This window comes from Podarcis gaigeae (assembly GCF_964106915.1).
Source record: "Podarcis gaigeae genome assembly, chromosome: 7".
In the NCBI taxonomy this organism is placed as follows: domain Eukaryota; kingdom Metazoa; phylum Chordata; class Lepidosauria; order Squamata; family Lacertidae; genus Podarcis; species Podarcis gaigeae.
The window spans coordinates 37540857-37568265 of NC_139683.1; the positions used below are offsets into that span (position 1 = coordinate 37540857).

Consider the following 27409-nt stretch of genomic DNA (forward strand, 5'->3'; position numbering starts at 1 on the left):
CTGAACGACTTTTTTTCAGGAATGGCCTCTAAAGAGGAGACAGTGTGTGAGGAGATAGGTTTTAATCCTAACGCCCAGATGTGGCCCTCATGAAAATCACCCCCTCTTCTTTTAGCCTTAGAAGGCAAGTTTGCATCTCCAGGTGGGGCTGGGAGAGCCACTGCCAGTCAAAATAGACAATGGTGTGATAGTTGAACCAACAGTCTGACTCTGGTATAACACAGCTCCCTACATTTGTAACACCTAGCCTTAAGGATATCTAATGGCTGCCTGTTTTCTACTTGGCCCAATTTATGATACTGACTTTGGCCTATGGCATCTATATAGCCTAAGTATTTAAAACAATGCCTCCCCTATTACCTGGTATCCCGTGCCTTAAGATTTCCAAGAGAAGCCTTGTTCTTAGTTCTGTTGATATCTCGTGATGTAATGATGTGGATTAGGATCTTTGTTGTAGCATTCTGGTTGTGGAATTCTCTCCCCATCGAGACCCACCTGTTGCCTACACTGTTTTTAGGTGTCAGATTCAGATGCATTAATTTCTACAGGCATATTATTATTATTAATTATTATTATTATTATATTCAAATTTGTATACTGCCCTTCATCTGATGATCCCAGGGTGGTTCACAACAGAAAGATACCGAATAAGAGTACAAAATACATAATTATACAAAAACAAAAGTATATGATCTGGGCTGATGTAACAGATAGATTGCTGCTGGGTTCCCTGATTCTGATTTCCTGATATATTGGTTTGATATTTGCTTTATGACGTTTATGTTGATTTTGTTATGAACTGTTATGGCCTTTGGCTAGCACAATAAACTTATTGAATTGATGAACAAACGTATTGTTATGCACTGCCCTGGGAACCTTGGGGTTGAAGGCTAAGACTACAAATTTTAACAATAACAGCAACCCTGATTATGCCTAGTCTAGCAGTAAAAGGGTTGAGGTAGGGGATGGGGACTGTTTCCATTATACATTTAACCAGGAGTTGCTTTCACACTCATTACATTCAATCTTTTTCCTGTGCCCACTTTAGCATAATGAGTACAAACAGAGAAACTCATGACCAGTAGCTGCACCAAGAGCTATTTATTAGCATAACACTTTTTTTTAAAGATCTCGTAAGAACTGAAATATGTACAAAGTCTTACAGCATTTACACAAGAAAAAGTTTCCTATTAGCTGATGAAGTATAAGAGTGCTGCAAAGTACTTCAAAGCATGAATAATAATAATAATGATAATAATAATAATAATGAAGCAGACCACTGCACTTTCAACTCTCTGCTATGCACCACAACTGCCACTTTGACATGACAGTTAAACCATTGGGAAGACACAAGATTGTCAAAAGAAAAAAAAGTGTAACAGATTGACGTGCAGCACTAAACATCATACGGTGCAAGGAGGAAGAGAAGGGTACAAAAAAGAAGAAGCTACATACTGTCATGTTTCTACAGTTTCCTAGAGCTGTAACAAACTTCCACAGCCTTAAGATATAACATATTTAAGACAACATAATCACAATTTCTCAGATATAGTTCAGCTATATTGAGTGTGTTTAAACTTCTGGGTAAGAGGCTCTTATTATACTGATATGGCTGTGTACTTCCATTTTCTGTTCATGAACTGCTCAAACAGGTCTACGAAAAAAGTAGTCAGCAGCAGGAGCTTGTAATCATGATGTGCTTTGTCTAGTTTAAAGGCATTCAAAGATCAGCAAACAGGATCTAACCATTCCTGTCAAAAGTTTAAGACAAGGAAGTTTCCTTTAAAATGTCACCCATCCTTTTCATTTTCCCAGCCTCTTTTCAAAATACCCCTTGATTGCGGAAACCAAACCATTACCATTCTTGCTACATCAAAAAAATAGTTTATAGCTTTCCAGACCACTGCTTGTAAAAAGGCTGTATATGGGGGCACCAGGCGTGTGGGTGGGTGTGGAGGGGGGATTCAGTTAGAAGATTACGACAGAAAACCTGTGTATCCTTTCTTTGAAAGGTAAACAACCTTTTTAAAAAGAAAGAAAGAAAGAAAAATAATTGCATTTACAATGTAGTTCATGGACAGGCCAGCCCCCGCCCTCCCTGCAACCTCAGCCCTATACCACTGCCTTTTACTGCTATTCACAGATGAAGACATCTGAAGGCAGCCCTGTATAGGGAAGTTTGTAATGTTTGACATTTTATTATGTTTTTATATGTGCTGGAAGCTGCTCAGAGTAGCTGGGGAAACCCAGCCAGATGGGCAGGGTATAAATTATTATTATTATTATTATTATTATTATTATTATTATTATTATTATTGGTAATCTGACCCATTCATTCCACAGACTACTATGCCGTTCTAATGCACGGTGCTATAACAATCTTAGGTTGGCAGTTTCTGTCCTGTGTCTTAACTATACCTGTGCTCAAGACACACACAAAAATGTACAAAACAAAACAAAACCCCAAAAACAACCACAAGGGACCTACAGATCTAGAAAAAAGAAGCCATATAACCATTTAATGTAAACAATTTGTTCATAAACAAAGCCCTATTTAGATTCTGGTCTTAAACTTTTGGCAGATAATGTGTGTATGCTTAGCCAGGCTCTGTAGCTAGTTATTGTTCAAGTGGAAGCCAGGTCAGTTCACATGTTGACAGGCATGCAACTTGAAAACATTGCACAACAAGCAACACAAAAAGAGATCTGAGAAGTGTATTAAGACTTCAAGTAGACTTCACAACCCTTCACAATATTCACAAAGATACAGTCCCTCTTTGCCCCCCTGCGGATCCAACTCACACATGGGACACTTTCTGTGACTCTCTAGCTTGCTTGATGCTGTATAACCACTTGATGATTCTGGCATTTCTTTCGATTGCAGAAATGCCATATGGCACGCGGTCATTGGCACTATCATCGTTTCTAAGGTCACTGTTGCTGTCCTGAGACTGTTCACAGTCTGAACTGATCATACTTGCACTGCGAAAATTGAGAGAGATAATATCAGAGTTAGCCCTTGCAAAATTTTCCATCCCAAGATTTTCAAGTTCTTCAGGATCCAGTCCACAGTAGTTAAAGAATCTTTCAACATCTGCATCAACTCGAAAGTATCTGTCACTTAAGTCTGACTTCGATCGCTGTAGAGAAGGTCGTCTACTGACTCCACAGCTGGATTCTACTGTGTCCATCTCTGGCGATTTCAGCGTGGTGATGGCAGCAATTTTGGGTTTGGGAGGGAGAGGTGGAGCTGAACTACTGCACGGTATTGCTTTTAAGGTTTTGCCACTAGATACTTTCCTAATGTCTGATGAGCTATGGGAAACGTGCAAGAATGACTCTGGCGACTGTCCCAATAGCCTTCTACCCACATTGGAGTTGCTTTCTTGAGGACTGCTACGGCCTTGGGTGGGGTAAACCTTTAAGGATTCTGCAAACGAATGCCGGTTAAGGTCTCCTGAATCGGATTTGTGGGGAGGCCAGTTTCGTGAACTATGTTTGTGACCCGAACCTGAACTAGAGCCCTCTGAGCTATTGATTATGTTTTTCAAAATCTCTAGCTTCAGATTCTCCCTTTGGACACCACTCTCAGTCTTTGCATTGTTGCTAAACACTTTCAAGGTAGGGCTGCCCAAAGCCCGCTTGGCTGCAGGACACACTGGCGGCTTGGGAAGCACTGCTGGTTTCACAGGCTCTTGTTTGGCGTTGATGACCTCTTGGCTCTTAACGTATTTTGCCTTGTCAGCTTCCAGCCTCTCCACGGCACTAAGTCTTTTTGGGTTAGGCTCTGCTTGCCTGCGAAAATAGTCAGGTCCTTTGTTTAGAATGCGGAGTGGAACGGCTGAAGTGAAAGTGATGGCGGGGCTAACAGGTTTCACCATGCTACCTGTCTGTAGTGTTTCTGTAGGCATGTTTGGTGGTCTTTCCCCGGCAGCCGTTTTGAATTCCTTTCTGGGATCTTCTAAATGCACAGTGCAGAAACATGTATATTAAGCACAATGAATAGCAGATGAATCTAGGAATTGGGAGGTTAGCAGCAGCAGCAGTAGCAGCAGCAGCAGCAGCGCTTCATTTCACAGCTCATTAAATAAGCACGGTGTGTTTTTTTTTCCTTCTTCCCCCACCCTCGAAGGCAGCCTTTGTATAAGAAGACCACCAGAAACAAGCCTGTATTAATCCTGCTCTGCTGGCTTCTTTCTTCTCAATGAAGGACGTGGAAGTCTCTGCGGTTCCTTTGTGCTCCACTACAAGCAGTGATCTGAAATGCAAAATAACCAACCACATGTTAGTAACAGTGTATGATATCACAGCTATAGCAACAGAGATCTCTCTCCACACCCCTTCATTTGTTGGCTGAGCTACAGCTGTGGACTGTTCAAGCTAAAACATTCCATCATACTTTCGACTAATGGCATGCGCCTTATTAATATAGGATTAACAAACTGGGATTAATGCACTTCTATGTAGGTATATTTATGCATCTTTTAAAGATGTTAGTTATTTGTAATCTAAGCCTGGGTTTCAAATGTTGTTTTTTAAAAAAATAAGTTACAGCGACAAAGCTGCAGGCTTATACGGTAAATCATATTCTTGCTTAGACATTTTATGTGGTCTCTTGAATTTTCAAGGCTGTCCCTATATTTCTGACTGTCATTTGAAACATGATAAAGAGGCTGAATGAAAAGGACCAACCGGGAGGGAAAATTTAATAATCCCTCCTGCTATATCTATTGTCACAAAAGAAAACCAGAACCGCAGCTGTTGGCGTTTTGCCTAGATGATCTTAATTCATGTATTTTATACTGAACAGTTTATGCAGAGTTAAAAACAGCAATAGCTCCCTTCTCTCTCAATGTTTGTCTCTGCTGTGAATGTTTAAACAACAAGGAGTTTTGTGGCACCTTTAAAAGACTAACACATTTTGTTGTTGCTTCTGCAACAGACTATCATGGCTCTCCCTCTGGAATGTTTAAGACAAATGCTACAAATGTCTAAGACAAACATCTCCTTCTGATCTTAGGTTTTCTTCATCATTGGCTCCGTACTCGCTATACCTTTAAAGCACATTCAGACCACATTTTTCTTCTTAAAGAATTCTGGGTGCTGCAGTTTGTTCCGGAGTGATGGAATTGAAACCCTGTGAGGGATAAACTAGAGTGCCCAGAATTCTTTGAGTGAAGCAACGTGTTTCAAATGCTGTGTACAGAACCCTTTTGATCTCATATGATCACACGCCAAAATCAGTTACAAAATAAATCCATCTTGCAAACCTTACCTCTCAAAGGGGGACTCCTGTCTCCTCTACTTGCTCTGCCTACTCACGCCCCAGTCCTTCCACCCTATTGTTGTTACTCTTGCTCACTCACTACTTCTTTACCTAATACTCTTTCCCTTCAACTATGCTTATAGCCTTTCCTCTGCTATAGTTACTACTGCTGGTGTTATGGTATTTCTTCAAGTAGAAGCACCAGCAACAAAAGGGGAAGGAAACAGGATGTAGTGGCAACACCTGGTGGGCAGAGAATGAATTAATGAATCTGCCATCAACACAGCTGCAACTTACTGGTGGTAAATGATGAATTGCATGGCTGATAATGCAGGGTGAAAACCATAACAACCTAATTGAATTGCAAGCAAATTAATCTACCATCAGAGGGTACTTAGTGCCTACAAGCCATGAAACACCATTCCTATACCTATACCTGTGATTATCTAATGCTGGGGAGCAACAGACCAAGATATCATGCCTTGCACGAGAATCACACAATAGTATCTGACTGGTCACAGTCAGCAGGCAAAATAATGAGTTAGACAGAAAACTAGTTTAATCCAATATGGCAGCTTGTATGAAAACATCTCATTTTGAAGTGACATAAATCAAAGGAATAGAGGGTAGCTCTGCGCCAGGGGTGTGAAAGTGCTCCCCACGCCCTTGCACTGGGACTGAGTGGAGGATCCAAAAGCGTTTTTATATATCTTCCCTTTTAACAAGCAAATTATGTTACCAGCATGGGCATTAAATAAAAACACAATATGGTAACATTTTATTAATGCACTCAAACAGAACATAACTTCTTTCTTTTTCAGAGATGTTACACGGGTATAAAAATATTTATTATTATTTCTTGCTTTGAAATTATGACACCAGTAATTCACATATATTATTAATTCTTAAGATCTCTTAATCTACTTATTAGTATCCAACTCAATAAAAGTTCTTTAAAGCTTCATAGAACAGGAAAGGTTTGTTATACTTCCCCAGTAACTGCTGAAATAAACATAGTAATAAAGACAGAATTATACATCATTTAGTGACATTAAGAATATGGAATGAGTTCTTTAATAGGCATTACCAGGCACACTATGGAACACTAAGGCTACAAAAAAGGCAGCAAATTATGCAACAAAGCTATATTGAATATCCAACCAGAAAGTATATGCAATACTGCAAAACCTAAGATGTTTAAAGAGTGTGGTAAGCAAGTGTTCCAGCCATACAAACACTGGCTGGTAATTAGCCTCCATTGCCCCCTCTATTGATGCAAGGTACTTGTGAAAGAGGGGAAATTTTCTCTCTCCCTATTTCCCTATAGCCCCCTGTCACACACATATCCCCCAAAAGTCTGAGGTGGTGGTGGTGGAAGGGAAAAGGAAGAACAGCATAGCAAGTAAACTGTTGTTGCATTTATTTACAGCACAGACAATGCAGGACTAACCTGTGCCCTTTCTGTATCAGAAGTCTAAGCTCAATGTCAATGGATGCCATTTATCGATCAAAGCTCAAGCTCCGCTTTCACAATAGATGTTCCCATCACAAAAGCTGTTAGTTTCATATTTTAAGTTAGATTCCCCCCACCCTTGACTCAAAGTTTGTTGTTGTTGTTATTGTTCTTTATTGTTCCATATAATCAGCAGATACTAGTAATAAAACAAGCACCAAGGAATGTCCTGATTCCTGTTACTATATTCTGGCCCTTTTTATTGCTTTTGTGACTCTATACTAAATCTGCAGTGAATTCTAAGTTTCTTGCAGAAGGTACTAATCAATTCCTGGAAGATGCTGCAATTGACAATCACTGTCCTGATACACTGACACCATAAACATATCAGCTGTGATATGGCATGCCTTGCATCTCTATTTCTCTCTCTATACTGCAGAACTGCAGTGTTATTTCAGTAAATGAGGATCTAAATTCAGTTTCTAAAATGTAAATTCAGTAGCATGTAAAAAACAAACAAACTGGGTTAAAACCTGGCACACGTGTAACTCATATGCCCTCAGATGCAAATTATTCTCTTTAAAAGGTTGTCAAACACAAAAAGCCTTGCATCTGGATTATGAATAGACTTACTGATTTCTCACTAGGTGGAACTGTCCTTCAAAAGGGTGTTGTAAGTTTTTAAGCAACACTGTGTGCCAAATTTCATCCCTTAGCTATGTCTTTTGGAAAGGGAGATTTGTTTACAGTGGTACCTCTGGTTAAGTACTTAATTCATTCCGGAGGTCTGTTCTTAACCTGAAACTGTTCTTAAACTGAAGCACCACTTTAGCTAATGTGGCCTCCTCCTGCTGCCGCAGCGCCGTCGGAGCACGATTTCTGTTCTCACCCTGAAGCAAAGTTCTTAACCTGAAGCACTATTTCTGGGTTAGCGGAGTCTGTAACCTGAAGCGTATGTAACCTGAGGTACCACTGTATTTCAAGGAGAGACATGACTCAAAACTTAATTTTAGAAACTTAAATCAGACCATTGTTGTGCTGCACACATGCTGGCCATAAAAAAAAAAGATCTCTTCAATGGCATGTAGATGTTGAATTGAATATCTCTAGAAAGTAGAGCTAAAATATCCACTTCAAAATCTGACTTCATATAGTCATATAACATATATATTCATATATATGTTAACAAATCAGTTAAGGGTTCAGAATACCCTGCTGAACCATCATCTTGTTTTCTGGATAGTGATTCATAAAACTTTATAGCACTATACCCTATTACCTTTTGACTGCTACTTAAAAACAGCCTTCTCTGCAATAACGGCACTGTAAAGGTTACTATTTATTGGCTTCCATCCTTCCCCTCTCTTATACATCATTAATAATGGAAACTCTTTGGAACTCTCTATTTAAGCGATCCCTTTGTGTTCTGCTATTAGCCTTTTATCTTAGGGCTACTATACTAGCTTTCAAAGCACCCTGGAAAAAAACCATGATTACTCTTGTTGCAATCTAAGGCAGTGCGCACATTACTGGCTTAAAACACAGCTAGGTCATTCTTTTTCTCAATTCGGATCGAAGCAGGTTTGTGGGGGAAATGGATCAAAATGCAGTATTTCTTAAGAAACGACAGGATAGGTGTAGATTGTGGTTAACCTCTTGTGTACATGGCTTTCCAAATCAGCCATGGGAGAACATTGGATAAAGAGCAAAACAGAGAGTGTCCCCAGCCTATTTCGACATTACTAGCAAATACGAACAGAGCAAACAAAAACCTAGTGCTACATATAAAATGTGTGCTTAGAAACTAGCTTATTTCTTTGTTTTCTTCCTTGCCCTTTTGCTCAGGCCTGACAAGGAAAAAATGAAAGATTTTGGATATTTTAAAAAGCCCATAAAACAAGCAGTCGTAGTACTGGATGTGAGAGAGAATCAGTCTGTGCACAACATACATTCAGAGCATATTTCTCCACTCACAAGAAGCCTGGGAACTGTAGTTTGTAAAAGGTGCTGGGAAATGTAGTTCAATGGCGGGGTAAAAGCTACAGTTCCCAGGATTCTTGGTCCAGGTGTGCTTTAAGAGAGCTTTAAATATATGTTGTGTATGCAGCCTCAAATAAAGAAAGGCTGACTGAGATTTAATGACTGTCCTGTGGTGAATACCAGAAATCTTAAGAGATGAGAGTTCAAGAACCATCGTGTAGGATTTTTCTTGTCCAACAAGAAAAGAGATTAGGCAAACTGGCTACTAGGCATGATGGCTATGCTCTACCTTCCAAGGTCACCAGTATGCCTCTGAATGCCAGTGGCTGGGTTACATGAGTGCTGAGTATACTGTTGAACTCATGGCCTGCTTCTGAGCTTCTCAAGTATCTGCCTGGCTACGAAGAACAAAATGTTGGATTAGATGAACCTTTGGTATATGAGCCATCAAAGCAAAGACACACTTAAGTCTCTGATAGTCAGGTATTAGTTAAAGGAAGTTATTGCACTTCTTGTGCATCTTAGGGTTTTTATTTTGGTATTAATCTAGCAAGATGAAAGGCAAATTTTCCACTGCCTTAGGAGCTGTGAAACAGAAAAAAATGAAGCAGGTACAAGATGTTGTTTTCTATGGTACAGTTGCACTGGATGTAGGCAAAGGTGGAGAGGTTATCTCTCTGAAAATGAGGCTCCTGTGACCCTAGAAGAAAAGCAATTGGTTAAATAAGAACGTAAGAAGAGCTGGCTGGATCAGGCCAATGGCCCATCTAGGAAAATACCCTGTTCTCACAGTGGCCAACCAGATGCCTGTGGGAAACCTGCAAGGAAGACATGAGTGCAACAAGACCCCGTCACCTGTAATCTCCAGCATGCTGCCTCTGACAGAGGAGCTGCAACATAGCCATTGTGGATACCCTGGGATCCTACAGGGTGCTGCTGGACTCAAACTTAGTGGTCTGATTTTGTATTTAAAATCCAATCTTATATCTAAGGAAGAATGCTGAGTAATATTAGTGTGAATTATACATATAGCGGAAGCAAAAGTGGAAAACTCCTGGGCATTGCTTTTTCCTCCTCTGTGTTGGGGAGCATGTCAGTGGGGGAGAATGGCTTCTATGCTAGCATTTGTGAAGTGTGATAAGCTGGATGCCAGAAAAGTCAAAGTGAAAGTGTTCTGAGGAAATTGGTCATTTAACTCTTAAGAAGAAAACATCAGATATCTTCCCAAATAGACACCATGGGTCATGCAAAGGGGGTTGGGGAGAGAGAGGTCTTTTAGAAGCAGATTAGGGCAGTAAGCCAGTTTCCAGCTGTGCTTTGCCCTGCTTATCTGCACCTAGATTTCTTGCAAGCTGACTATGAACTCAGCTAAAATGTAAAGGTAAAGGACCCCTGACAGTTAAGTCCAGTCACGAACGACTCTGGGGTTGCGGCACTCATCTCACTTTACTGGCTGAGGGAGCCGACCTTTTCTGGGTCATGTGGCCAGCATGACTTAGCCACTTCTGGCAAAACCAGAGCAGCACACGTAAATGCCGTTTATCTTCCCACTGGAGCGGTACCTATTTATCTCCTTGCACACTGACATGCTTTCGAAGTGCTAGGTGGGCAGGAGCTGGGACCGAGCAATGGGAGCTCACCCCATCACAGGGATTTGAACCTCCGACCTTCCCATTGGCAAGCCCTAGGCTCAGTGGTTTAGACCACAGCACCACCCGCGTCCCTACTAAATGTGCAATATACAGATGTGACACTAGATGGTACCAGTGAACTATGCAAAATTCAATGTATTTTTCAAAATATTTCTTAAAAAAGCATTTTCACAGAGTTTTTTTAATGTGTGTAGATTCCACCTATATGACTTGGAATTCCAAGTGTTCTTGGAATATTGCAAAAATTTCATGGTTTTTGCAGAGTCTGGAATCAGCTACAGTGCTGAGATAAAGGACAACCTCACTTTAAGATAATAAGAGAAATTTAGATAAGTTGGATCCAATATTGATCTTCTTAGTGCTCTAGATCAAGACAGCAGCTTCAGATATGGAGAAAAACATGCCAGAAAAGACAGATTTGTGACCCATGGATATAAAAGTTTGAATAACAGAGGCAACTATGAAATAAAGGAAAACAAATGGGATAGGGGCATAATAATAATAATAATAATAATAATAATAATAATAATAATAATTTATTATTTATACCCCGCCCATCTGGCTGAGTTTTCCCCAGCCACTCTGGGCGGCTCCCAATCAGTGTTAAAAACCGTACAGCATTACATATTAAAAACTTCCCTGAACAGGGCTGCCTTAAGATGTCTTCTGAACGTCAGGTAATTCTTTATCTCTTTGACATCTGATGGGAGGGCGTTCCACAGGGCGGGCGCCGCTACCGAGAAGGCCCTCTGTCTGGTTCCCTGTAGCCTCACTTCTCACAATGAGGGAACCGCTAGAAGGCCCTCGGCGCTGGATCTCAGAGTCCGGGCTGAACGATGGGGGTGGAGACGCTCCTTCAGGTATACAGGACTGAGGCCGTTTAGGGCTTTAAAGGTCAGCACCAACACTTTGAATCGTGCTCGGAAACGTACTGGAAGCCAATGCAGATCTCTCAGAACCGGTGTTATGTGGTCCTGGCGGCCACTCCCAGTCACCAGTCTCGCTGCCGCATTCTGGATTAATTGCAGTTTCCGGGTCACCTTCAAAGGTAGCCCCACGTAGAGCGCATTGCAGTAGTCCAAGCGTAAGATAACTAGAGCATGCACCACTCTGGCGAGACAGTCCGCGGGGAGGTAGGGTCTTAGCCTGCGTACCAGGTGGAGCCTCCATGGACAGCTGTGAGTCCAAAATGACTCCCAGGCTGCGCACCTGGTCCTTCAGGGGCACAGTTACCCCATTCAGGACCAGGGAATCCTCCACACCTGCCCGCCCCCTGTCCCCCAAAAACAGTACTTCTGTCTTGTCAGGATTCAACCTCAATCTGTTAGCCGCCATCCAACCTCCAACCGCCTCCAGGCACTCACACAGGACCTTCACCGCCTTCACTGGTTCTGATTTAAAGGAGAGGTAGAGCTGGGTGTCATCTGCATACTGATGAACACCCAGTCCAAACCCCCTGATGATCTCTCCCAGCGGCTTCATATAGATATTAAAAAGCATGGGGGAGAGGACAGAACCCTGAGGCACCCCACAAGTGAGAGCCCAGGGGTCTGAACACTCACCCCCCCACCACTTTCTGGACACGGCCCAGGAGGAAGGAGCGGAACCACTGCATGACAGTGCCCCCAGCTCCCAGCCCCTCTAGACGGTCCAGAAGGATGTTATGGTCGATGGTGTCAAAGGCCGCTGAGAGATCCAGCAGAACTAGGAAACAGCTCTCACCTTTGTCCCTAGCCCACCGGAGATCATCAACCAGCGCGACCAAGGCAGTTTCAGTCCCATGGTGAGGCCTGAATCCCGATTGGAAGGGATCCAAATGGTCTGTTTCCTCCAGGCGTGCTTGGAGTTGTTCAGCAACCACCCGCTCAATCACCTTGCCCAAGAATGGCAGATTTGAGACTGGGCGATAGTTGGCCAAATTGGCCGGGTCTAAAGATGTTTTTTTAAGAAGCGGTTTAATGACCGCCTCTTTCAGCGGGTCTGGGAAGGCTCCCTCACAGAGGGAAGCATTCACCACCCCGCAGAGCCCATCGCCCAGCCCTTCCCGGCTCGCTTTTATCAGCCAGGATGGGCAAGGATCAAGGAGACAGGTGGTCGGTTTCACTCGTCCAAGCAGCCTGTCCACATCCTCGGAGGTAACAGATTGGAACTGATCCCATGTAACAGGACCAGACAGAACTCTAGCACTCTCCCGCCCTGGCCCTGCTCCCACAGTGGAGTCTACCTCCTTCTGAATCTGAGCGATTTTATCTGCAAAAAACTTTGCAAAAGCATTGCAGGAGATCTTGGGGTCCCTACCAGGCCCCGGTGCTACAGGTGGTTCTGATAGATTGCGAACCACCTGAAAAAGTCTCCTGCTGCTGTTTTCTGCAGATGCAATGGAGGCAGCGAAGAAGGCCCTCTTCGCCGTCGCCATTGCCACTTGGTAGGCTCGACGTTGAGCTCTAACCCGTGTCCGGTCTGATTCAGAATGAGTTTTCCACCACCGGCGCTCTAGCCGTCTCAACGATTGTTTCATCACCCTCAGCTCCGGGGAAAACCACGGGGCTGTCCGGGCTCCATGCAATCGGAGAGGGCACTTCGGAGCCAGACAGTCAATAGCCCTGGTTAACTCCGCATTCCAGCGGGCCACCAGGGAATCAGCTGAAAGGCCATCAACTTGGGATAAAGCATCCCCTACCACTCTCTGGAAGCCAATTGGATCCATTAAGTGGCGGGGGCGGACCATCCGAATCAGTCCCACCTCCCTGCGAAGGGGAAGGGTTGCGGAGAAGTCCAGTTGCACCAGGAAGTGATCTGACCATGGCACTTCTTTTGTTTCGCTTTTAGTTAATGTCAGATCACCAACATCCGTAGAGGTAAACACCAAGTCTAAGGCATGTCCGTGGCTATGAGTTGGGCCAGACTTATTCAGGGACAGCCCCATGGAGGCCATGCTTTCCACGAAGTCCCGAGCGGCCCCTTGTAAGGTCGTGTCGGTATGGATGTTAAAATCCCCCAGGACAACCAAGCTAGGTGTCTCCAGGAGCATATCCGCCACGACCTGAAGCAGCTCGGGCAGGGAATCCTTGGTGCAGCGGGGAGGTCGGTACACCAGTAGGAATCCTGTACTGCCCTTATTGCCCAACTTCCAGAACATGCACTCAGAAAACTGGGTCTTCCCAATAGGACGCCTGGTGCAGACTAATGACTTCCTAAAAATCACTGCAACCCCCCCTCCCCGCCCACATGACCTGGGTTGCTGTGCGTAAGAGAAACCTGGTGGGCAAGCAGCGGCAAGGACAGGCCCATCTGCTTCATCCAACCAGGTCTCTGTCACACATGCCAGATCAAATCCTCCATCCACAATCAGGTCGTGGATGGCAGTGGTTTTATTAATCATTGACCTGGCATTGCACAGCAACACTTTCAGGTCATGTGGGTTTCCCTTGCTGATTACTGTATCCTTTCGGTCAGGACCAGACCTGGAGGCAGGGATAGTCCTCAAACAACGACTAAACCTGTCTCCTCGGTAATGACATGGTCTGGTCTTAGCATAACTCCTCCTCCTGCCCGTGATCACTGAGATCGGGTGTCCCTATACATCTCCCCCTGTGGAACCTGCCCCACCCAATCTATGGATTAGTACAGCAATTATGGATTAGTACAGCTTAGGCAGTGTCTGTTAAAGTACTGTGGTTTACTTAGCTGTTCCTTTCATTGATAATTGCATTGATTGATTGATTGATTGATTGATTGATTGCAGGTAGAATCAATGGCATTTTAGGAGAAACCTGAAGATGAGTTTTAGAGTGAGAGTAGGGACTAAAATATAAAGGAAATCCAGCAACAGATTCAGGTACCAAGTTAGGAAGACTAGGCAGGCAAAACAAAGGTATTGAGCAAGATATCAGCATGTTTCAGGGAGCCCCATTTCAGAAGTTTAGGCAAGCCCCAACTGGCATGAGGGCTGCGTTCCAGGTTATTGCACAAGTCGGTGGAGAATGCATAAGTCCATTACAACCCTACACCACTCCATCTTCTTTGGGTCCAAAAATGGCCCGTGCGTGCATGGTTGCACATTCTTTGAATGTGCACAAAGTGCAGATTGCCTGTACAAACCACCATTTAGGAAAAAAATCCAAGGGAGCAACTGTGCACCTACCAAACAGTTCAATGATGACCCAGCATGCTCAGTCACCACAATATGGTAAGTATAAATTGGGCATGAGAAAACTGATTGTGGTGGCCTGAAAGAAGACATGGCTGGCTGGCACACTGAACAAGAGTACTGTACACAGCAAGATTTTGCTGCAGGTCCATGTTTAACATTTTATTGTCAAATTTGGTATCCCTCCATAACTTCCATCACCCAACTTAGCATAGATGTCTGCTACTGAATTTCAATAAAAGCAAACTTCCCATTCTCTTTCTATTAAGGACATACCTACAAAATTAACACAATACAAACAAGATATTCAGGGTGTGTTGTTGTTGTTGTTAAGAGGAGAGGCATCTCCAATTCTGTTCTTCCTCCAAATACATGCCCCTGCACTGCCTCTTCCCCATAAGAACCCTCTCTATAGCGGGGTGGGAAAACCTTTTGGAGATGAGAGCCACATGACTACTATAATATGTTCTCACTCGGTAGATCATCACCTTGTCATGGTGAGTGGGCTTGCACGTTCCTATGACTCTTGTGAGCAAAGCCGTCAGGGTCACCCAAGGCAGTATGGTCAAAGGGAAGGAACTAGACAAAGAATGTTCCAAGAAGTCCTCTACAGCAGAACAGGCTGATGATGACAAGCGGTATGTTACAACAGCTGTGAAGGCAGATGAAGGCTGCAGCAGATAAGAATCTACTGGTCGTTGTGACTACTCATGCCATCGGAACAGAGCCTTACTGTGAAGACTGTGTTGGTCAGCGTGCACTGATCTACACACATAAAACAAATTCACACACAGGCGTCTTCCAAAATCCCCCTGTGTTTATGGAAGACAATCTTACTCGGCTACGAGTGATCGCCAAAGAAGAAGATAATATGTCAGGGAGCACATTCCAGGAGTAGTGGGTGGGGCGAGACTCCCACACAGTCACACAACCTTCCCTCAATCTGTCTCATGAACATAGCTATTCCCTAAGGAAACAGCAATTCTCAGTAATTCCACTTATTTCACCTACCATTTTCTCTACAAACTTTATTCACAACACTTGTAAACAAACAAACAAACAAAAAATGCTCACCAACAACCTTTATTTGTCTAACTGTGCAAAAAGAACTCAGTAATCACAGCAGGCTACAAATATCGTGAATGCACAACAGAAAGCCCTGCCTTGCACCTATCTAAAGACTCAAACCTCCAAATGCAATTGCATCCTGCAAAACTGCATGTATGCAACTGCAAAATGCATGGACTACTTTTTACATATTTGCAATGAACACAAGTCTGGAGAGACATTTTCTCTTCTGCTTTGATTTAAAGTGCTAACTTAAAAAAAGAAACCCACAGCAGGATATATCTGGTGCATGGATCTGTAAAGGTAAAGATAAAGGATCCCTGACAGATAAGTCCACTTGCAGACAACTCTGGGGTTGCAGTGCTCATCTCGCTTTACAAGCCGAGGGATCTGTACTGCATTTCAAATAGGGACACTTTGAGTTGTGGGAATTCCCTTGATTAACTCTGCAAGGCAAAATAGTTTTTCAAGGTGTCCATGAGAAGAGAAAATCAAGTGTCTCAAATAACAATAGGGAAGATATGTATCCAACTATTTTCACCACATTTGAAGTCCTGTAGCACAACTCCTGCAGAATAATATATTTTTGCAAAGCAAAGTAGTAACTTCTAAGCACTTATATATTTTAGCATTCAGTCAGTCTTTGAGAGCAAATCTGGCAGAACAGCAGCAAGGGAGTATCAAATTTACTTGCAAAACTCTGAATTTATCAAAAATCCATCTGTAGTAGCTCAAGCAGTCACCTTTGGGTTTGTTTGTTTTTTAATTGGTTTCAATAAACTGCTTTCCATGGGGCAATTTGTTTCCTCTCTATGGACACAAATTCAGTGTTTGGCATGACTCAGATCCAGGCACATTCCAAGAAAACTGCTTTCATGCATGGTAGTGTTTACAATTTACAGGGAGTGATTCTGAATATAATACAACAGTGATTAAGTGTAAACTAATGTGTAGCTCTTAGTCAAATGCAGATGAAATGCAAATCCTTTCTGCTGAAGGTGAACAAAGAGTTCCACCCTCTCCAGCAATTCTAGCTCACAACACATTAAGCCTCACATAATCATCAGCACATTAAGTTTTTTCACAGCTGCATGCACTTCACTGATGTCAGGAGATGGGTAGGTGTTTATGCCTGGACAGGTGGGGGAGAGAGAGGTGGTGTCAAGAGGAGGGGTGCATGATACCTGAAACAATGGGTTGCAATGGGGCGATAAATCCCAGCATAATTGATAAACATTGATACTTGCTTTTTAAAAAGAAAAGAAAATGCTATGCACTGTTCAACAAATTTTATCACAGTTATCCTTAAGGAAACTCAAAGTCCAAACCTTGATTTCATTACTGTTTCTGTTTCTTCGGTGAATTTCCAATAAATAAAGTAAAATGACCTCAAGTACAAGTTATTAAACTTTATATTTAAATGTAGACTGATGGAGGAAAGAATTACAGAAGACATCAGGAAAACAAGTAAATTAGTAAACTGATATCTAAGTTACAATAATTATGTTTTAAGGCGAAGTGGGTTACAGCATCAAATGCTGGAAACACTTAAGATAATTCTTTGAAACATCCCCTCATTTTTATTTTTTGCTTTAGATATTCCAAGACAAATTTGCACAAAAATATTTACAAGGCCTATGCAATAAATATATATCAGTAATTGTATTATGGGAAGAGTATGCTGGGTTTCTATATTTAGATGCTCCATCATGCTTTTATATGGAGAATAATAATCACAATAGCTTGTTCTCCTGATCTGAGTAAATTTGGCACAGCACAGCTAGTGATACTAAATGCCCAATCCTCAGCTGAATTGCTCTTTCAAACTTTTATCTCATTCCTTGTGATTGAAAACACTGAGCAAGTAGCAAACTGCATAACCTCTGTCAAATGCAATCATAGTTTATAAGCTCAGTTTTAGTACTAGAGATGTATAGGATACAGAAGCATAGACCAATCAATCAAAATGTAATAGAGCCAATTAGAATACACAGTGCTAACTCACAATTGAATTCAACTGTCTTATCTATACAGCTTGTTTGATAATTGCTGGTGTAACCCTTGATACTTCATTTTTTGCAATGAACTGGATCCAGGCACTTCTACAGCAGTAGAACAGCCCTGGAACCCTGAGGCTGGGGGCAGAGATCCTTTCCCTGAATTATCTTGGACATCACACACAGAGGCAACCTATCTGCCAGAGATATCTACCAATGTTGCAGACAAAGTACTCCAAGGCCAACACATTTATTTAACTAGACCTGTACAGTTTATAGAGTACCACCATCTTGTTTTGTTGCTTATGGCAGCCACTCTGTGTTGGCACCCAAGGCAGTTTTATCAAGATATGAGCACTGGCACTTCATTTTTTACACCCCCCCGGGTCCTCCCAAAGCACTGCAATTATATCTCAACTTTTCTCCAAGGAGCTCAATGTGATATACAGTGCATTGTTTTGTCCTCCCCATTTTGTCTTCCATACAACCTTGTGAGGTAGGTTAGGCTGAGTGATGGTGACTGGCCCAAGGTCACCCAGTGAATCAGAGCGGAATGTTCTCTGAGACCTAGTTCAACAATGTAGCACTATAGTAAAACAGATCTGTGAATCATTTCAGAGCCCCAATACAAATAATTCACTATACCAGAGAAACATATATATGACTACCCTAAATCATGCCATTTTGACTAGTGAGATGTCACCATTTCAGTGACCCACCGAACAGTTTAGACAGAAGAGAGTGCAAAACTTGTCATTGTTCCTCACAAATCCAATCCATTATTACAATTCCTTTCTTCCATTCAATTGCTTTCTTTCCAGTTGCCTGGCTGATGTGACAACATTCCTGTTCTTAAGACAGACACTATTCTTGTTATAAAATCTGTCCAACAATTGTGGGAATACCAATTATCTTGACACCCACCCTCTCTGTGTCCACTTGGCTTACAAACAAAAATGAATTTGAAACCCAGATCACCATAGATGTGCTTGTTGGTTTGATTTATTACAGAGACACAACAAAATCAAAGTAAGTGAGCAGGCTCTGATTAAATGCTTGCAATTAATAGAGATGGGGATAAAATTAGAAGAAAAAATAATAGTTAAGTACAGATGTGGAATGCATAAAGTTGTGTTAAATGATATTCTAGACGCTTTAATGGCGTATGTGTTAAATAATGGTAAATGATTTGAAGTGTTACTAAGTTTTGATTAACTATGTGTAATTATTAGAAAATTGGGTAAATGGATATGGAAATATAAGAGAATTTTGTTTATATAAAGAACCAGAAGAGGGGATGGAGGGAAGTCCAGAGATTCTTGGAATCTCGAAGAAAAGGTTTTGAAAAGATATTGCTACAAATGGGGATTGGGTGTGTGTGTAAAAATGTTCTTTTTTTATTGGTGTTAATGTGGAATTAAATTGTGGAAAACAATAAAAATTTATTTAACACAAGAAAGAAAGAAAGAAAGAAAGAAAGAAAGAAAGAAAGAAAGAAAGAAAGAAAGATCAAAGTAAGTGGAAGTAGCCAATACATTTTTTAAATAAGGAAGTATGTACCAGTAATAGTAGAAAGAGGCAGGATTTGCTTGCTTTTAAAGAAATAACAAAATTCAATATATATCATTTTTAAAAATCTGGACATTCTGATCAAACTTTAAACTATGCAAACCTTACTTGTAGAATATATGCTGAACATGCACTAAAATGGACAATGCTTTTCAGACCAAACCTCTCTCTCATTCCATCTTCTCCCTCCAATAATACAGGACTGAAAACATGACAAGAAAGCCTGGGAATATTTAATATGATATCATTAAACCTCTCCAAGTGTAGATGTACCCATATGGATAATTTTATGGCTTATGGGTGGAAAGACTGAATATTCCAATAGTCCCAACACAAGCTAAAAGATATACACAGAGAGCAAGCTGTGTGCAATGGTGATATATTTGCAATCAAACCCGATTTTCTTCAAAAGACAGATGAAAAGCTTTATGGCACAAGCAGCAGTAAAGAAAGTTAATGAAAAAATGTTTGAACATTAAAACTTATTAGATGCAAGTGGAAAATATATGCATGAACCACAAATAATTCAAAGTTATTTTAAAAGGGGCAATGGTATAATTAAAAAATAACAAATAGCTGTTAAATGTCAGAAGGTATTTAGGAAGGAACAAGGAAGATATGGAGAGGAAATCTGTGATTCTCCAGATGTTGTTGGGCACCAACCAGCCCTGGCCAGCATGATGGATGATGGGAGTTGTAGTCCAGCAACATCTGGAGGACCACTGAATTCCTACCTATGCTCTAAAGTAGTAAGTTTGGAGGAGGAAAATGGAGTAAAGGCACCAGCCTGTACAGCTCATCTGTAAAACCTCTTAAAGGAAACAGTGATCCCCTCCAATAGTTAGGGTTAGACAGAGTGCTTCTGCAACCACTCCATATATTTCATCTACAAGAAACTTGCAGCAGAAAACAATCTTTCAGGAGCGGATTTCAGGAGTAGGTCAGCAATCAATCACATAGCGTCAGTGCAGTTAACTTTTTATTCAAGGGGGAAATGTCAGCTCAGGAGGCCAGGCCTACTGAGCACAGCAACTCATCCTGGTAGATCCTGCTCCTATGAGGCAGTTGTGGGGACTGAAGGACCCCACCTTTCTACAGTTGTCCTAAGTCTTCCCTTGGGCCCTTCCCAAGCAATCGGAGACTCCATCGCCGTGCCTGTCTTTGCTCCTCCATCTTCATACCTCCTCTAGGAGACCAGAATGGGAGGGGAACTGGTCACAGCAGGAGGGGAAGACACCCTGGCTTCATCACCAGATTTACTCATATCCCTGCTTCTTGATCTCCCTCCTCTTTGGCCTCTGCTTCTGGACTGCTCTCTTCCTGCTCACCAAACCCTGTTACCTCTTCAGCTTCCAACACCTCCTCCTCCCAGTCTTCTCCCTCTGACCACTCATCATCATCATCATCCCACCACCAAATCTCAGGCCCTGAGTCTTATTCCCTTGGGGGTTATTCAGCTGGCGCCTCCCATCACTCCTTGGCATCCAGCCAGTCTATGACACAATCCGTGGAGTGGACAAGACTTATTGTACCTTAAGAGTTTTTGCTTAAAACTGAGAAATAGGCACAATACCACCTTTAACACTCTGCTATATGTTAGTACTTAGAAAGGCACACTTGAAAGTGAATCTTCTATGTATTTCTTCTGCATAGGATCTTTGGGGGACAGTCATCTGTAATGGGAGAGGGTTGGGAAGTTCAATCCTGTTGCTACTACTTGATATCTCAGCAGCTTTTGATACTATTGACAATGGCATCCTTCTAAACTGGCTGTGTAGGGTGGATATCAGAGGCACTGTACTATAGGGGTTCCATTCCTACCTACATCATCAAGTCCAAAGAGCAGCATTGGGGGAGTGCTCTTAAGACTACCTGGCACCTGTGCTATGGGGTTCCCTGGGGCACTATTTTCTTTCCAATGCTATTTAACATCTATATGCTATGGCTTTGGCTAATTAAACAATCTATGGCCTTTTAAACCATGTTTGTGTGTGGTTATTGTTTTAGTTTGTTATGCATCTTTGTGTTTTTATATTGTAATCCTTGTGATCCTTGGGTGAAGGTGCTGTAGATATTCAATAAATTATTATTATTATTATTATTATTATTATTATTATTATTATTATTACTAAGTTATTGGGAGTTTTGGAACATAGTGACATCAGTATGCTGGTGACCTGAAGCTATACTTCTCCATTAACATCTGGATCAGGAGAGAGATAAATCAAAGAAAATAAATAAACAAGACGAGAACAAATAAAAATAAATATCACCCCCTAATGTTCATCCTTGCACATTCTTGACTCTATTTATCTCTTTTGTTCAATTTCAATGGAAGCTTAGTCACTAGCTTCAATGCAGTGGAAATTAAACCCAGTTGAAGTACTTCAAATTCTATCATGCAGCCTCTTCCAAAACAAGCTGCTGTTTATATAGCACATTAAAATTAAAAACATTGTTGGGGAAAAAATCTTGTTTCCAACAAAACGTTAGTTCAGTAAATAAGGAACTTGCTAAGCTTGTGCTTAAATTAAACCATTTCTATTTCTTCTTCTGCAGCACATTATTTTTGTGTTGCAGAAGTGTAAGTGGTATTTGTTCTTGGCACAGATAACCTAGGATGAAAATTACATGTCAGTGTTGCAGTAATTTCAGTCCTACCAAAAAAGAAAAGAAAAAAAATACTTTAAGAGAGTAGAAATAAATCAACACATTTTTCAAGTGACTGAATAGTTATCAAACAAGAGGCCAGTTATATTCTGTGATTGCTCTTGAAGAACAGCATCATTAGCATTCCACAGGCTAAATATGAAAACTCTGAAAAAGTTTAAACTGATATTATGAGGTGCCATCTAACTCCCATTTGTCATCACAAGCGCAGCACCAGCACACAACAGTATACATGTGTATCATGAAGGGAGTGGGGTTGATATGCACTCTCTGGACTGTACGTTGGATGCAGCTGACGCCTGCTGTAGCTGCATCCTATATTCAGCATAAAATGTGGTTGGCCTAATGAAGGTAATCCCCTAATGCAGATTTTGCCATTTTTCTTATGGGCCAGCACATCTACCTGCAAACGACTACCTAACAATACAATGTATCTCTTGGAATTTATACCTAAAAGATAAAGTAACACAGATTTGAAAGCAACACCGTTGCATATTATCTATGCATTATTATGTAGAAATAATTGCTTCAATATACCAATAAACTGTCGTGCTAGACTACATTTTTAGTTCTCCTGGAAGGAGAGATATGAATTCCAAAAAAAGGTCAGAAGAGCCAAGCCAAGTCCCCCCCCCAAAAAAAAGCAGTTTGAGGTAATAAATCTGTGCTTTTATTTAGTTTTGAGGTGTGAACTTGTATGAGGGAAGGAAAAGAATATTCCTCCACCCAGAAAATTAGTAAGTTGGGGGTATGGGAATGGGAGAAACTTGGCTAGAAAAATGACATTTGATTATGAATTCCTATACATAATTCATTCATGCAAACCATGGCAGTTTGCAGTGATACCCAGACACAGGTATACCACCTTATCTGCCTGCTCTTAAAATTATTTTAGAATAAAACTTTTATGCAGAGGGAAGTGCAGAGAGAAGAAGAGCACAGAACCAAGTTAGAATATCAGCTGCTTTAAATCCCAAGTGTTGTTTATTCCTTTTGTATGCCACAGACATCATGCTTAAGACAGCCAGGGTTCTATCTTGGGGACACTACAGGGGGTCTACAGAGTTAACTGAATGGGCACATCAAGCAATTCATATGTCAGCCATTGGTTATACAAGTACTCACATGCATTTTTTTTGCACAAAAGGTAGCATTTTCAATGGACAAAACTGCCCTCTACCTGTCTGCTAATACCTTTCTCTGCTCTTCAAAGGCTGCTAAGTGCCTGATAAGAAACTGCATCCTTTTACAACAATAAGAACATTATCCTAATCACTCGGGCATCATGTAATAAGTGTGATGATGGCATTAAACATTTTAGCCCGAGTAATCTACAAAGTGATATCATGTGACCATTCAATGCAAGCACCATTGTTTTTGATGTCTTTGCACAGGCAAACATTTTCAAGCCAGTAACAGACACCTTCCAAAATTTTCCCTATTCTGGCTGAGCCTCACTTATTATAGAGACACAGAATCATAGAATCAAAGAATCATAGAGTTGGAAGAGACCACAAGGGCCATTGAGTCCAACCCCCTGCCAAGCAGGAAACACCATCAGAGCACTCCTGACATATGGTTGTCAAGCCTCTGCTTAAAGACCTCCAAAGAAGGAGACTCCACCACACTCCTTGGCAGCAAATTCCACTGTTGAACAGCTCTTACTGTCAGGAAGTTCTTCCTAATGTTTAGGTGGAATCTTCTTTCTTGTAGTTTGGATCCCTTGCTCTGTGTCTGCTTCTCTGGAGCAGCAGAAAACAACCTTTCTCCTTCCTCTATGTGACATCCTTTTATATATTTGAACATGGCTATCATATCACCCCTTAACCTCTTCTCCAGGCTAAACATGCCCAGCTCCCTTAGCCGTTCCTCATAAGGCATCGTTTCCAGGCCTCTGACCATTTTGGTTGCCCTCCTCTGGACACGTTCCAGTTTGTCAGTGTCCTTCTTGAACTGTAGTGCCCAGAACTGGACACAATACTCCAGGTGAGGTCTGACCAGAGCAGAATACAGTGGCACTATTACTTCCCTTGATCTAGATGCTATACTCCTATTGATGCAGCCCAGAATTGCATTGGCTTCTTTAGCTGCCGCGTCACACTGTTGGCTCATGTCAAGTTTGTGGTCAACCAAGACTCCTAGATCCTTTTCACATGTACTGCTCTCAAGCCAGGTGTCACCCATCTTGTATTTGTGCCTCTCATTTTTTTTGCCCAAGTGCAATACTTTACATTTCTCCCTGTTAAAATTCATCTTGTTTGTTTGGGTCCAGTTCTCTAATCTGTCAAGGTCATTTTGAAGTGTGATCCTGTCCTCTGGGGTGTTAGCCACCCCTCCCAGTTTGGTGTCACCTGCAAATTTGATCAGGATGCCCTTGAGTCCATCATCCAAGTCGTTGATAAAGATGTTGAATAAGACCGGGCCCAAGACAGAACCCTGTGGCACCCCACTAGTCACTCTTCTCCAGGATGAAGAGGAACCATTGATGAGCACCCTTTGGGTTCGGTCAGTCAGCCAGCCAGTTACAAATCCACTGAGTGGTAGCATAGTCAAGACCGCATTTTACCAGCTTCTTTACAAGAATATTATGGGGCACCTTGTCAAATGCCTTGCTGAAATCAAGGTAGGCTACATCCACTGCATTCCCTTCATCTACCAGGCTTGTAATTCTGTCAAAAAACGAGATCAGGTTAGTCTGACATGACTTATTTTTCAGAAATCCATGCTGACTATTGGTGATCACAGCATTCCTTTCTAGGTGCTCACAGACTGTTTGCTTAATGATCTGCTCCAGAATCTTCCCTGGTATTGATGTCAGACTGCCTGGGCGGTAATTATTTGGGTCCTCTTTTTTCCCCTTTTTGAAAATAGGGACAACATTTGCCCTCCTCCAGTCTGCCGGGACTTCGCCTGTTCTCCAGGAATTCTCAAAGATGACTGCCAGTGGTTCTGAGATCACATCTGCCAGTTCTTTTAATACTCTTGGATGCAGTTCATCTGGCCCTGGAGACTTGAATACATCTAGACTAGCCAAGTATTCTTGTACTATCTCCTTAGTTATTCTGGGCTGTGTTTCCTCTGCTGAATCATTTGCTCCAAATTCTTCAGGTCGGGCATTGTTTTCTTTATCGGAGAAGACGGAGGCAAAGAAGGCATTGAGGAGTTCAGCCCTTTCTGTGTCCCCTGTTTGCATTTCACCATCTTCTCCTCTGAGTGACCCCACTGTTTCTTTGTTCTTCCTTTTGCTACGAACATACCCATAAAAGCCTTTTTTGTTGCTTTTAACCTCTCTAGCAAGCCTGAGTTCATTCTGTGCTTTAGCTGTGCTTTGTGTCTACACGTGCTGGCTATTTGTTTGAATTCCTCAAGACAGACACACAGAAATAGTTAAATTTGGGGTGCATCAGTAGAATACCTCCTATGGCATACCATAGCACCACCACCAAACAATTCCTTCACTCCTGGCCTCAAAAGCTCTTGCTGATCATACATAAGTTTCTTTTGGCTAATTTATCTCTGTTTGGGATAGCATTGTTTCTAATAAGCCTTCAGAATCACAATATTTGTTTTAATGTGAGAAGGTAAAAAATATATGTGAGCATGTGTGTGTCAGCAGGGGGTTGGCTGCATAAGAAATAATATCTACAGAAAGGTGACCTGTGTCTCAGCAGATTTATAGGAAATAGAAAGAAAAAATAAGGCTACACAGCAGAGTCTACAACCATATTCACCAAAATATTATCTATGACTCACTCTGCTTAAACTTTCCTGCCACCAAACGTAATTATTTTTGTGTGGGTTGATGCTTCCAAGCAGTCTTGTACTGAACAGTGCTATGCTTAAAAAATGTAGGTGGCAAAAAGTTGAAAGCGAAAATACGGATGAACTTTTTGGAAAATGTAGATAAATAGTTAAAAGTTTCAAAAGCCCATGAATGGGCAAGTGATAGCTGGTCAGCCAGCTTGAGATATAGCCAGCTGAACAAGTTAACAGAAGATAGAAGGCTCCCTTTTGTGCTTTACAAAAGTAATTTAGTGTATACAATGGGAGGTGTAGGCTGTTTTATATACCTTCAACATGCAAACAGTCTGGCCACCTAATTCAAATAATGGATACTTAAACCAAAATTGTACACAAATAACAAACAGTATGATCATATGGATTAACATCAAGTTAGTATATTGCAGAACAAGTTCAATTAGTATATAATATGAAAAATAAATTAATTTGTACACCAATGCCAAGATGCATAAACTTCTAATCAAGTTGAATTCCTGTTGCTTATATAATGGATCCATGATATAATTGAAAATTTTGAACACAGCATATTGCACATATTGACTGTGCATACTACCTTCAGTGTTAAATAAACTTATGACCTGAAAACACTTTAGTGATTAGATTTTAAGTTAATATAGCATCTGGAGAAGAAAAGAGGTTAAAACAACTCTTTCATTTACACTTCACTTGTTTCAAGAAATGAAAAACTAAGATCGAAATAGCAACAATTCCCTCCTCAGAAAATCTAATAAAATAGAATCAGCTTATGTAGGTAAAATGAACAGTGTAGCAACACCTCTAGCAGATTCTTCAGTGGTGATTTGCTTTAGACAAATACTTGTCAGCATTTCAAGAACCTGATGAATCTTGGTAATTGGAAACCCCTTCCCCACCTCCCAAAATTCTAGATCTGTTGATTCTCACCTGGTACTTAAAGGACAATAAAGATCATGGAACCTATTACTATTTTTCAATATAAGGAAAATTATAAGAATGCTGAACAATATGACCAATTAGGCGTGGAGAACAGGAACACGACTGACCTGGTAAAAGTTTCCAGATGCACATTCCAGGTGCATTCAGACATGGAGATTACTGCTCTAGTTTTTCTGGTCATTATGCTAGTGCTTCTGTCTTGATTTCTAATATTCATTTTACACTGCATTAGTTGCTGCATTATGGAATTGTGGGATTTTGATTGATATACTGCCATGTCATGCTCAATTTGATTCATGCTAGTGGACACTGTGTAGCACAACACTGGATGTCACTGGACATGTCATCACCCTTTATGTTCATGTGCGCTTCTGTTTCCTCATTATTCACCCATGAAAATGGTGGAAAAGAACTGCCCCACATTTTGTCATGTGAGCAGAGATGGTGTTATCCATGAAAACCACAAGAAAAATTCAGGTTTTCTAATGGGGCTGCAAAGGAGTTCATTTCTTGATGCAATTATCAAGGAAGCCTAGAAGCCTAGAATTGTAGAGTTGGAAGGGACCCCAAGGGTCATCTAGCACAACCTCCTGCAATGCAGGAATCTTGCCCAATGTGGGGCTTAAACCCACAACCCTGAGACTAAGAGCCTCATGTTCTCCTGGCTGAGCTATCGCAGATATGCCTAAGCTTCCAACCTGATTATGGTCAATATCCAGAAGTGGCTTTCATATGTGAAAGGTTACATAAAATGTGAAAATTATCAGCTACATAAATGTCAGGACAAAAGGACAAAATTGCTGTCTGACTGTGGCCTTAAAATACATCAGCTGTTGTGATTCAAGTGTATCGATTTTTTCAAAACCCACAACAGATTGGAGTTTTCTG

The 27409-nt window shown here is 41.4% G+C and overlaps 1 protein-coding gene across 4 annotated transcripts in view; it reads right to left on the bottom strand.

Annotated features, from left to right (window-relative positions):
- Positions 1 to 1086: 1086 nt before the first annotated feature.
- Positions 1087 to 27409, bottom strand: part of FAM110B (family with sequence similarity 110 member B) — a 73516-nt gene continuing 47193 nt past the window's right edge. For all 4 annotated transcript variants that reach the window (XM_083747946.1, XM_083747949.1, XM_083747948.1 and 1 more), the window contains exon 2: positions 1087 to 4258. In XM_083747946.1, coding sequence (XP_083604072.1) covers positions 2799 to 3911 — 1113 coding nt within the window. In that variant the 5' untranslated portion in view covers positions 3912 to 4258 and the 3' untranslated portion in view covers positions 1087 to 2798. The remainder of the gene's footprint in view (positions 4259 to 27409) is intronic.